The sequence below is a fragment of the Tachypleus tridentatus genome, chromosome 10 (assembly GCF_004210375.1).
Source record: "Tachypleus tridentatus isolate NWPU-2018 chromosome 10, ASM421037v1, whole genome shotgun sequence".
Lineage (NCBI taxonomy): Eukaryota > Metazoa > Arthropoda > Merostomata > Xiphosura > Limulidae > Tachypleus > Tachypleus tridentatus.
This window is the reverse complement of record NC_134834.1, coordinates 22,154,146-22,167,649: the sequence shown is the minus strand read 5'-3', so window position 1 is coordinate 22,167,649 and position 13,504 is coordinate 22,154,146. Positions and strand designations below refer to the sequence as shown.

The 13,504-nt window shown below is 35.7% G+C and overlaps 1 protein-coding gene across 5 annotated transcripts in view; it reads right to left on the bottom strand.

The window, feature by feature from the left end:
- LOC143228868 (ecotropic viral integration site 5 ortholog-like) overlaps positions 1 to 13,504 on the bottom strand; it is a 70,009-nt gene that overhangs the window by 44,361 nt on the left and 12,144 nt on the right. Inside the window, exon 1 of one of the 5 annotated variants that reach the window (XM_076460275.1) lies at positions 4,335 to 4,745. The exons of 1 other annotated variant lie outside the window; for it this stretch is intronic. In XM_076460275.1, coding sequence (XP_076316390.1) covers positions 4,335 to 4,384 — 50 coding nt within the window. In that variant the 5' untranslated portion in view covers positions 4,385 to 4,745. Of the gene's footprint in view, positions 1 to 2,238; positions 2,377 to 3,792; positions 3,814 to 4,334; positions 4,746 to 13,504 lie in introns of those variants that run through there. 3 more of the 5 variants (XM_076460272.1, XM_076460278.1, XM_076460277.1) reach the window with 3 other exon arrangements.

The window sequence follows — 13,504 nt, the reverse complement described above, 5'->3', positions numbered from 1 at the left end:
GTAGCAGTTTGGAGAAGCTCTCTGTTCATGTAGATTTGAGGTTGAACTTTTTGATATTTCGTAGTTTTTGAAAATATTACTAATTGTGTCTTCGCTGTATTTATTTTAATTCTATATTTTTCACAATATTCACATAATCTATTTAGTTGTGGTTGTAAGTTAGTGGCACTTTTCCAAATTGCTACATCATCAGCGAACTGTGACGCGTATCCATGGTTTGGGTCTTTAAGAGGCGTATTATTTACATACATGATATCAGGCTGATCGGTCGATAACTGTTTGGTTTATTGGCTGGTTTTCCATCTTTGTGGAACATTAAAACATTAGCTTGCTTCCAAGAAACTGGGATGTATCCAGAGTATAGAGATAAGTTAAATATGGCTAATAGGTGGTCAAATAATTTTGGAGTGCCTTTTTTGAGAAGTATTGTTTGTATTCCATCATTTTGTTTGATTTTTTTGGTGAGTAGTTGTGTATTGTAGTTATATGTATTATTAGTGTTGCTGTTCATAACGTTGACTGGAAAGTGTGGTTTATATAATTCTATGTTATTTGTTACGTGGTTGTTTATTTTGTTGTTGCAATAGTTGTTCATGTCGGTATCATTGTGTGTTTTAAATGTGAACAGGACAGATCTCGAATCTCTGTCGGTGTTTGGGTAAGAGAAGTTCATACCCTGGAGGGTCAGGTTCTCTATGACCTCTTCCTCATCCCCGTACTTATGTTCTTGTCTGATTGGTATTTATAATTGTAGAACTAAATATTATTTTGATCCTTTTCAGGACAATGTCCATGTATTGTGGCTCGTATATGTGATTATTTTATTCTATCAGCAGAATGTCAAGTTTGTTGGTGGCATTTTTATTGTTTAATACATATATATATATATATGTATATATTTTATTATTATTATTTATATATATATATATTTATTTATGTTTATATTTAAAATATAAATTGACTGAGAGATATTTAGGACTAGCTTCATCATGTATGAGGTAACTGTCTAGTTCGCATAGAAATTCGTTTTTCATTCAATTCTTATTAAAGAACATTATTGTACAATGTAGGAGTCTATCTGGTATGGTTAGTATGTTCGAATATTTGTGAATGAACTGAGATGATATAGTTCTTGGAACTCTGTATGCTGTTGTGAGGAGTGTGTTTTGGATTGTTTGTAGTTTGGTTTTAATTATTTTATTGCTTACAGTTATCCATGCTGGAGCTGCATAATCTATTACAGGTCTAATATATGTTTTGTAGATTTTTAGTATATTGTCTGTAGATGCTCCACTGTTTTTACCAGTTAGACTCCTAGCATAGTTAGTTCTTCGCCAGACTTTATTTTTAACTTCGTTCACATGATTGATCCAAGTTAGTTTTGAATCATAGGTCAGACCGAAAAATTTTGCCGATGGGGCAGTCTGAGTAGTGTGCCATTCATATATATTTCTGGCTGTTGTTTTTTGTGTTTTGTCAATTTCGTAAAGACTACGAGTTGTGTTTTGCTGTGTTTATTTTTATTCTATATTTTTGACAGTATTCAGAGATCCTTTCCTAAGATTGGTTTGAATTTCGCGCAAAGCTACACGAGTGCCATCTGCACTAGCCGTCCCTAATTTAGCAGTGAAGGACTACAGAGAAGACAGCTAGTCATCACTATCAAGTCTTAGGCTGTTCTTTTACCAACGAATCGTGAGATTGACCCTCAATTTATAACACCCTCGCGGCTGATAGGGCGAGCACGTTTGGTTGGACGTGAATTCGAACCCGCCATCTTTACATCGAGATTCAAGCGCCCTAACCATTTGGCGATGCAAAGTGTGACTTAAAATATTTCGAAAGAATGTATATTGTATTAACAAAAATGTTGTCTCTTTTTTGTTTTTTTTTCAATTAAATGCGAGTTATATAGTGAGTCTAAATATAACTGACGTAACTAAGTAAACATTTATATTTTTACGTAGACATATTTACTTTTTTCTATTTGCATATACGTCTTTTCTACGTTTTCTACAAAAGGAAAGCTTTTTTTCAAATGTTCTTCTTGGTTCGTAAACCCTGATGAGTTATATTTGTGAATATTTTTGTTTTATCAACCTGTGAATAGATTTGATTAACTGATAACTTACAACAATTTTTGTATTTACGGTAAAGGTTTTGAAGCTGTCTACTACCGTTTATAATTGTTAATTATCGACCAGAGTAAGATAAAACAACCAATAAAAAACACCCTACCACAGGCCAGCCAGGTTAAGAAAATGACTGTCAGTCTTATAACGCGCCCACACTTTAAGGTGCGATAAATATTTTGTAGTATTGCACGGATTGGAACTGGGCTCGACAGCTTCGAACTTTATAGGCCTAACTCACGCTCTAATTAACAAAAGAACAGAAATAAATTAGAACACTAAGGATAAAAATCTTTTACATTTATGAAATCTTTACAGTTTTTTATAGCGCATGCGCCATAATTTGTTTATCACCATATCTCAATGCTGTAACATATTGCGAAATTAAGAAACGCTTTAATACTTGTAAAAGTACTGTAACTTCAAGTCTCAAGTTGAGATCAGAATATTTTATTCTGATCTGTAAAAGTTATTGAAAACACTCCATAATCTGCGACATCGAAGTCAAGTTTAGGAATAATTATATAAATGTACAAAAAAAAAAAAAAAGAGGTTAAATTTATCTTTTCAGCTTCTACCACAAACTTACAAAGCAAGGATTCTCAGTAGCATAGCAGTATGTCTGTGGACTTACAACATTAAAAAGTGGGTTTCGACACCCGTGTTGGGTAGAGCACAGATAGCTCTTTCTCTAGCTTTGTACTTAACTACAAACCCAGTTTGTAGAGCATTTTGAATATAATGCACAAACTGAAAAGTTCAGAAACTATAAACAGAATCTACATTCTTAATAAAACAAAGTATATAATACTGTCACGTCTAGATGTTTTTGCTCCATATAATTTTATAATCGGTAAGGAGAAGCCGTTAGGATCCAGTCTTCTAATATATATATGTACATTCCTACTAATTTTTATAAGAGGAAATAAAGGGTTACAACATCACTGAAAAAAAAAAGAACAAAAAACAGCCGGGTTACAAAATACATCCTTTATCACTTCTGTTGGACTTTGTTGTTTAGACAAGAGGTGCCGTGCCTCTACAAATAAATATTTGTAATCTAATGATTTATCCATGCGTAGACATGTAATAAGATATAACATCACGTTGATATAAAAAAAAAAACAAATAATACTTGTACGAAACTGACTAAACTCAAAGAGCCGTGATAGGCAGCCAAAGCAAATGCTGACTAAAATGACAAAACTATAGCGTCCAACTTATTTACTACAACGTCTGAATGATATATTAGAACGATTTTCAAAACTCAAACACTGCGTCATTCCAAAGCGCCTTCAAATTACGTAGCACTTTCTATTTAAATTTAAGATATGCATACAAAAACCAAACGCTACTTATGAAAATAATCAATTTAACCTAAAATAATACTAAATAGTTAAAGACGTAAAACCAAATGCTAAGCACGTGTTGGCGTGAAGCCTAACTGGTTTTCATCTACATTGAATTGGCACAGAAATTAAAATGATAAAGCAGGAAGTTTGAGACATAGGTAAGTTCTTACGAGGCACAGCTTGAAATATTCTGAAAATCCTTTCATTCTTTGAATTTGTGTACATTTTGTTAACATTTCAGTAGAGGTAATTTTGGAATAACGAAAAATAATACGTCTGAAAATGGAAAAAATGTTTTTTGTACTTACCACTACCATATTTATGTTTAAAAATCAATTGTAAATTATATACTCCTTCGGTTGTTACGTATCTATTTTGAATGACTTCAAACTCGGTTTGATAACCTTTACCTTCTAAGGTCAACAGCCCTTATACGAAACAAAAGCAAATAACTTGATCACTTTGAAGAGAGCATATTTATATAATTGTTTGGTTACTGGTGCTTTAGTTTATGGCCCAAAAGCACAAGCGCCATCTGTTCCTTCTATATAACAAGAGTAATTATACAAATATTGTTTAGAAAATCCCAACCACGGCCATCACGTAATAAATGCTGTCAGTAATAAACGTAAACTATAAGTCTTAAGTGCCATATAAAATAAAGAGATTTAATTTAAAATATATATAAATAATTATTAAATCACCTAATGCATAAAAATAGTAATAAAAACGAATGATACAATGTTATCCTGTACGTCTATAAAATTATAACACATAAGTCATGTGAATATATATTCGTTTACTGTAAACTACAATAATTAATCTCAAAATATGCAAATTTTCTACTCACCTTGAAAAGGAAAAGCTACGGCGTAAAAACGTAAGAAACTGTCCATTCATATTAGTGGTCAAAACAGTAAACGTTTAACTAACAATTCGCTAATATTTAAGAACAATCTACGTTAGCGGAAAGAGGACGGTTTAACATTTTTCATAATGTTATGTGCGACACAAGCGCTAAGTTTATCAGATTTGATACGAATAGGTCTTAAGTTTGCTTAACTTATTAGTTGTCTTGACATAAGTTACGGAAGTTTTCTTCGCTGGCACGTGATATATTTAAACTTACGATACTTATTTTAATTGGATGCGACAACAGCTACAAATCCGAAACTCTATGTACACTTAGACGCTATACGTTCCTGATGCTGCAAAAACCGTTCTGAGCCATAATTATGTTTGGCGAATGGAAATACGAGGCAGGTTAGTGGAACGCCACAACACGCTCTATGTGCGCATGCTCTGTAACTTTCTATATTTATTTTTCATACAATCACAAAAGCGAACATTGTAAGTGTAAACTGGAATGATAAGTCAACTTTTTCAAGGTCCTATCAACTATATAACCTACAATATTTTGACCTGTACAAGTTTTACGTCGAGTAAAAATATTAAGTTAAAAATAAAACAGTAACGTTCTTTGCAAACAAATCATCATTGGAAGGCGTTGACAAAAAAACAGAGACATGTGTAATACTGAAAATTCAAGGTACGAATTTTTTTACAATATAAAATCTAAAATCAATAATTTTGCTCAACAGAATTTAGAAAAACAAACGCCAATGATCAATACTTTGTCACCTGTATGGTTGATCTTTTATAGGCCACTAGAATGCGTTACTTCAGTGTTAAGTTTCAAAACTTTCACGGAGTGTGAAAGTCCTGGACCCCATATATTCTCCAGTGCGTAATTACAATTTGCGCCTAGCTACGCCCCCAAAATAATTATCATTTATTATTTGTAGTTAACACAAAACAACACACGGGTGCTGTACCCAACAAGGGTATTAAAAAACCAGTCTTTAGCGTTGTAAGTTCGTAGACATTATCGTTGGACCACTTTTACTTTATAGTAACTCTCAGTAGACTCAACGCCCAGATGTACAATTGTACATACATACGCAGTAGTTATTCGAGGACTATAGAAAGAGAGGTGCTGCCATCTGAAGGGACATTATATAATTTTAGCACACACATTTATATCAAGCAGCCAGGTGATATATAAAAATTAAATATTGTAAATTATTGGCCTATAGCTAAGAAAGGCGGCAAATAAAATAATGTATTGATATTATTTAGTATTAAAACGGCGGGGGGGGGCGCAAAAATTGCTATTAACTGGGGATTCCGGTAAAAGGAGTGGAAAATAACAATTCAAAAGAACCTCTTATGCAGTAGGTCTCTATCTAAAAGGATTTTAAATCAAAGTCGATGTTCATTGGAACAAGAGCAGCCAGAAAGACTGTTTACATATCAACTTTCACCTTCGCAGATTCACAAAATCCTTCTCAAATCCAGAATGGTCAACAATCCGGTTCATCTTTTGTAGTTTGTCATAAGGAGTCTAAACCTTAATGTGTCCAAGAAATTTGTACAAATGTGATCTCACTATAAGGGGTTATTAGCCCAAAACTGCAGATGTTCTTTTTCCCCATTACCAAAAAAAAAAGTTTCAAAGTGATCCAGAATATGGATTTGGAACCAGACAAAATTTGGGAAGTACAGTCCCATACCAACTTGTTATCTTGTGTAAAATTTTCGTGTTCGTCGATCTGTTAATTTTCGAGATACGTGCGTGGAGACACTGACTGACAGACAGACACACGCACACGTCCTCGATTGCAATATTCCCCACCCCCGGAGAGAGAGAGAATAATAAAAAAAATGATTAAAATGAGTGACCAACAACAATGAAGGTCATTTGTCTCACATTTCCATTAGTGGGATTTGAACCAGATGGCTAATCAGGGCCAGATGGTTAACACACTCGAATTGTAATCTGAGGGTCGCAGATTCGAATCCCTGTCGCACCAAACTCGCTCGCCCTTTCTGCCATGGGGCGTTATAACGTGACAACCAATCTCACTATTCGTTGGTAAAAGAGTAGCCCAAGAGTTGACGGTGGGTGTTGACTAGCTGCCTTCCCTCTAATCTATCACTTCTAAATCAGGTGGCCGGGCATGGCCAGGTGGTTAAGGCACTCGACTTGTAATCCGAGGGTCACGGGTTTGAATCCTCGCCACACCAAACATGCTCGCCCTTTCAACCGTGGGGGCGTTATAATATGACGGTCAATCCCACTATTCGTTGATAAAAGAGTAGCCCAAGAGTTGGCGGTGGTTGGTGAAAACCAGGTGCCTTCCTTCTAGTCTTACACTGCGAAATTAGGGCCGGCTAGCGCGCGTAGCCCTCGTGTAGCTTTGCGCGAAATTCAAAAAGAAGTAAACTTCTCAATCACATTATTCTGCTTAAATTATTAGGTTGAGGAATAATTCGTGAGCGTTTTTAAATAATTTCATTCAAGCATTACATGCAAGACTATACAATACTTCAATGCATGAACACATTACACCCAAAACATTTATTATGATACTTTATTTCATGTAATACCTAGGTATATAGTATGCATTGTTTTAAACGAAATTGCAAGAAATTAAATGCGAAAAGCAGATGGTGTCGAAAATGCTCGATTTTGTCCACTTGACATTCCATTTAATGAGCTGAAAATGAAAGCAAAAATTAAAGACATATGAAAATCAAACACACCATCTATTAGCGCAAAAAATTATCTACCAAATGACATGAAATATTTTGCGAAAGCGTTTCATTTATGAATATATTTTGTTAACTTGAAAAAACGCTCACGAATTATCCCTCAACCCAATACTTCTGAAATCAGTTAGTCGAGTTTCGAAACCCAAAGGCTGCACCAAAGTATAGCGCTAAATATTCATAACTCTGTCGCGCGCGCTCACGAAGCGAAGAAACAGCACCATATATCGCAGTTTTAACTGGGTGATACTTCACGACACTTACACGTTGATTGCCGTTTGTTTAGAGAAAATGACGGCAAGAGAAACCAGTAGCTGAAATAAACGTCGGTAGAGCTCGCTATTCACGTGCCGAATAATTTTTGTTTTCGGTCACATGATCATGACTACAGAAAGTAACAGCAGCCCATATACGAAAACACACACACGCATGCGTTCTGAATGTTTTAATTGGTTTCCACCTGTTAAAACCTGATATATTACAATTACATAACTAGAAAAATACCTCGAACAAAGATAATATTGAACTAGAATATATAGACGTGTACAAGTACGTAAAAGCAAGGTAAATATGTGCTGTATAGTTTCTATTGGCTGAAAGTAGCCAATTATATTTTTTGTTGGTTTTGTTTTTCAACTTGATACACATGGTCACCTCTGGTAGGAAGCCGTCACCTTGGAAACGACGTCTGTTACATGCGGGTTAACAGTAAGCCTTTTTTCTATTAATTCAGCGCTGTTTAATTAACCAAAACACGTGGAAATCAAATATCGTTACACAATGGAGTGAATAATTAGTTTCTTTTTGTTGTTGTTGTTCAGAGTTACTCTGATTTATTGAAGAGAAATAGCAGAAGCATATCACGTTTGTCAGTATTTATCTGGTATAGATTTCATAAATAGTTTACATACCAAATTAAGTAGATTTCAGAAGGCGCCTCGCTCGTAGGTTTTCCAATGGACTTTGTTTACGAAACGCTAGGTTTAGGCCACATCCACCTTCTTGAACATCATTCAGTACTTTCGGTTGTTTTTGTTTTTTTTTCAACCACAGTCTTCCTCCCCCTATCAGTTACGAGTTCAATAAACTCACACACGATGTACATATACACCACGAATTTCTTACTCGATGGTTGATGTTAGATATGGTAGGTCAAGTGGCGATGTAATACTTATTAAAAATTAAATAAAAAGAAAAACGCGGTGGATATGTAGCGATAAAAACAAGGTGGGTTGGAATAAAATCTTGTTGTTATTTTGAATTTCGCGCAAAGCTACACGATGACTATCTGTTTTATTTACAATAAAATGTGTTAGTAAAATAAAGATCTTTATCATAACAAAATTATGACAACTCAAAATAATTCACACAAAAAATAGTTTTAAAGAGTACCTTTACTAAAACCCTATCGATCAGGCTATTGATAGGGCACCAGATGAAACCCGATTTAAAATTGTTTAACAGTATCAAACGTGGCGTTGGTTGCGTCATCTCGTGGGTAAGACTGTAAACAGTATCAGCTCATATTATTTTTAAAAAATGCACTAAAAGTTTGTAGCTGAAATTTTCAAATCTGGATTGATTGTTTAATTCTTTTGAAGAAACAATAATAACTATTAAAAGTAAAAATACAACGTTTAAACAATGGTAAATATGTTTCAATTCACGGATCCAAATCAAAATGGCTTGATTTTAAGTGTGTGTGTGTTTTTCTTATAGCAAAGCCACAAAGGGCTATCTGCTCAGCCCACCGATGGGAATCGAACCCCTGGCTTGATTTTAAAATGATTGTAATAACGTTATAGTTCAATAGTAGAAGAAAAATAAAAGTGAGTTAGATCTACTCATCTTTAAATATATATATTTTTCATGATGAAATAATGGATTCTTCCGCCTTTTCTACTGTGTTTGTGTTTTCGTATGAACAATTAAATCTCCCGCTTTATACACTGAACGTGAAAAAGATTATCTCTAGAAATACCGTAAACCTACTCAAAAGACTGTTGCGTTAGCTATCCTTAATAATTTAGCTAATCAGAGCACTCACAGCCAACTATTGGTCAACTGACGTCTAACAAAACTCTGGAATTTGACTATCATCTTCATTATGCACCCACGGACCTAAAATTCGTAGAATTATCATAATTTTTCCCTTCGTAAAGGGACAAAAATAAAAAAATGAAAAACCTAATTGTAGATCCACAGTTTGGCACGTTAAGAACTCGGCCACACTTTGCACAACACATAAAAGTGTTTTCTTATAGCAAAGCCACATCGGGCTATCTACTGAGCCCACCAAGGGGAATCGAACCCCTGATTTTAGCGTTATAAATCCGAAGACATACCGCTGTACTAGCGGGGGGCAACACATAAAAGAAAATGGTGGCATACGAGGATGAACTATAAGATCATATTAATAAATATAATGTTGGCAACATAGAATTATCGTCTGCCTATAGGAATTATCCATGCCATTCTATAGATGCAATGTAGGTCACAATATAGAGATTCTTCAAAGACCTGTTATGGGTGCTACGTTGTTCATAATATTTTGGGGGGAACAATCCTTTACCACCATCTTCAACATTTTATTGTATAAACAGTCCAAACGTCCTTTTCATACAGTAATAAGAGCATAACTTATCCCATAAAACAGTTAAATATAACATTTGTATCACTCGCATATCTATTTTCCACTTTGTTTCCACTTAATGTTCTAATTCTTCGACTTTTTTCAATTGGAAAGGAGTCCTGATCCTATTAGATCCTTCCCTATATAAGGAGACAATGTCAATATTATCTGGCAAATACATAAATAGTCATAATATATATAAACGAACCACTTACCGTTAATTGTTTGTTTGTTTGTTTTTAAGTTCGTGCAAAGCTACGCGAGGGCTATCTGCGCTAGCTGTCCCAAATTTAGCAGTAAGACTAAACGGAAGGTAGATAGTCATCACCACCCACTGCCAACTCCTGGTCTACTCCTTTACCAACGAATAGTGGGATTGACTGTCACATTATAACGTCCCCATGACTGAAAGGGCGAACATGTTTGGTGTGACGGGATTCGAACCTGCTACTTTCAGATTACGAGTCGAGTGCCTTAACCACCTGGCCATGCCGGGTCCCTACCAGTAATTCTGCTTATACTTTTTTAAGGTAAAAAAATCCAACGATTAACTTATACAATTCAGGCTGTTTCATTGAATGCCCACAGAATTGCTTATTTCGTAATGTTAATTTTTTAAATATGGAAAACGCATCTCTAGCTTGTGTTTTCTTTTTAGGCGAATTGACACTGTGGTAAAGCTCTGGAGTTTGCTGTTGACGAGCCGTGTTCGAATACATGTGATATTATAAACTCTTCCCCGCACTTTCATTTGTGGGTGCGTTATAAGAGGGACAGTAGATCCCTCAGCATGGACGGTGGGTGGTAGGATACTGCTGACTGCCTGCCATATCTTTGGTTATTAGTCCAAAATTAGTTGGCCTCAGTGTACTCTTTCTGTAAATACAATAGAAACACAAGTTTTAAAATGCCTGTTCAACTATTTACACTGCTCAAAAAGTTCTGTCTACGCCTTTTTCTTTTATGTAACACAGCTTAAGCTATCTGATGAAAGTCTTTTGCCCAAACATTGCAAATGAATATAAAATGTTTGTCATAAACGTGTGCTTTACCAGTTTTGAGTTTTTTTTATTATGTCATTGTTTTTCCCATGTCTGGTGATATTTTCTGCTGTATGTTCTTACTATTTTCAACAGCAATGTTGTTTTTTATTTAAGCACAAAGATACACAATGGGATATCTGTGCTCTGCTCAACACGGGTATTGAAAGCCGTTTTTCATGGTGTGAGTCCCCAGACATGCCACTGTACCACTAGGAGGCCTTTAATAATATCAACAAAAAAATGTATGTATCTATCTATATATATATAAAGAATATTAATACTGAACACTTTAGTAAAATAAAATAAAACAAAATATAGGTACATTTTATATCCCACATTATAGTCGGTAACCTGGATATCCTTTCAATTGATGTAGTGTTTATTTTATTTTTGGTTGGGTTTATTTTTTCTTTCTTTCTTTTCTGATTTTCACACAAAGAGCTACACGAGGGCTGTCTGCGCTAGCCGTTCCTAATTTAGCAGTGTAAGACTAACGGGAAGGCAGCTAGTCATCATCACCCACCGTCAACTCTTGGGCTACTCTTTTGCCAACGAATAGTGGGATTGACGGTCGCATTATAATGCTCCCGCCCCTGAAAGGGTGAGCATGTTTGGTGCGATGGGGATTCGAACTCGCGAACTTCGGGTTATGAGTCGAGTGCTTTAGCCACGTGGCCATGCTGGGCGGTTTGGGTTTGTTTTCGTTTATAACAATCTTCCTATAAATATATATATATATACACATGTGTTGCACTGACTAAAGCGCTCTTATACAGATTAATAGAGAATAAAGTAGATTCCGTTATCATTCCTACACTGTCTATAGGTTTCCTGCCTTACATGCTAAGCTATTAAAGGAAAATGGTAACTCACAGAAGAAATTTAATTAATACCTTGTATTTCTATCTTGTATTTATGACGAAGATACGAAGTTTATTTTCTGTTGTCCCTAATTTTGAACACTTGACCCTCACCTAGAGAAAGGTAGACGGTCAGCAGCAACCTACATCACACCATTATTCCACGCTTAGGGATTGAATGTCACTCTTATAACGCACGTGGAGGGGAAAATGCTGGAAATTTTTTGGAGTATCGCACTGATTCGAACATGGCTCACTAGCGCTGAAATCTAGACCCCTATTATAGGGCGCACTCACGCCTTTTGAAATAGTGAAACAACGTTTCATAAGTGATCTCTTGTTACTATTAAAACTTCCCCTCGTTTTACTTTCAAATTGTCAGAAGTTCCCCGAATACGAACGATTTAAGCGACGTTTTTGGAGAGTCAATCTTCTCCCTCGTGCTCAGTTGACAGCAAATAATGGCCCGGCATGCCCAGGTGGGTTAAGGCGTTCGACTCCTAATCTGAGGGTCGCGGGTTCGAATCCCCGTCGCACCAAACATGCTCGACCTTTCAGGGGTTGGGGTGTTATAAAGTGACGGCCAATCCCACTATTCGTTGGTAAAAGAGTAGCCTTAGAGTTGGCGGTGTGTGATGATGACTAGCTGCCTTCCCAATAGTCTTACACTGCTAAATTAGGGACGGCTAGCGCAGATAGCCTTCGTGTAGCTTTACGCGAAATTCAAAAACAAACAGACAGCAAATATTCGATGTTTTATTCTGATGCTGTGAAAGGTAAAAAAATACAGAGAATAAAACAGATATACAACAGAAGAAACTAAGCTGTGTATGTGGTCACATACCTCGTTAAAACTTTTAATATCATTTCTCAATCTATAAATTGACTCATTTTACGTGTCCCACCATAACCTCGTACGTCCAGTTTACGATGATATTTTAGCTATTCATACACGAACTTGCATATAAAATCAAATAATGCGTGGACCAAATCTTAATGTATACTCTCTTTATTGGCCCGGGATGACCAGGCGGTTAAGGCACTCGACTCATAATCCAAAGGTCGCGGGTTCGAATCCCCGTCACACCAAACATGACTTTTTAGCCGTGGGAACGTTATAATGTGACGATCAATCCCACTATTCGTTGGTAAAAGAGTAGCCCAAGAGTTGGCGGTGGGTGGTGATGACTAGCTGCCTTCCATTTAGTCTTACATTGCTAAATTATGGACAGCTAGCGCAGATAGTCTTCGTGTAAACTTTGCACGAAATCCCAAAAACAAAGAAAGAAACAAACTGTCTTTAAATAGCCATGAACGTGTTAGTACTTTATGTACATAAAACGCTATCAAGCGGAAGCAGAAGAAAAAAATCGGTCATTGTGTGCCTCCGGTGCTCTCAACAAGCGTTGTGCCACGCTTGTCACAATGTACAACTTAATTCTACCTTCATCAAAGGTGGGCGAAGTTTTTACAACGTGGTATCTTTTCACGGACGTACACCCACACAGATATATTTATATATATTATATATAAAGAGAGAATTCGGTATACAAAAACATTCACACGTATATATAATTTAGGAACCTGATAGAATATGTTTACTGTGGTTTATTTGAGTACATTGACAAATATTAGTTTTACAACTTTCTAATAATGATTTGACATTATTGACTGGTATTATATTTTTGTGTGAACAAAGTAAAATTTTTTATCATAGCTGTAATGGTGTATCTTAAAAATACAGTTTTTTCCCCACAGAATTATTCAGACAAGCCTGTCTTTTTGTATTCTTGGTGCGACTGGGATTCGAACCCAGGGCCTTAACATTACAAGTCGCATGCCTTAACCCACCTGGCCATGCCGGGCCATAACA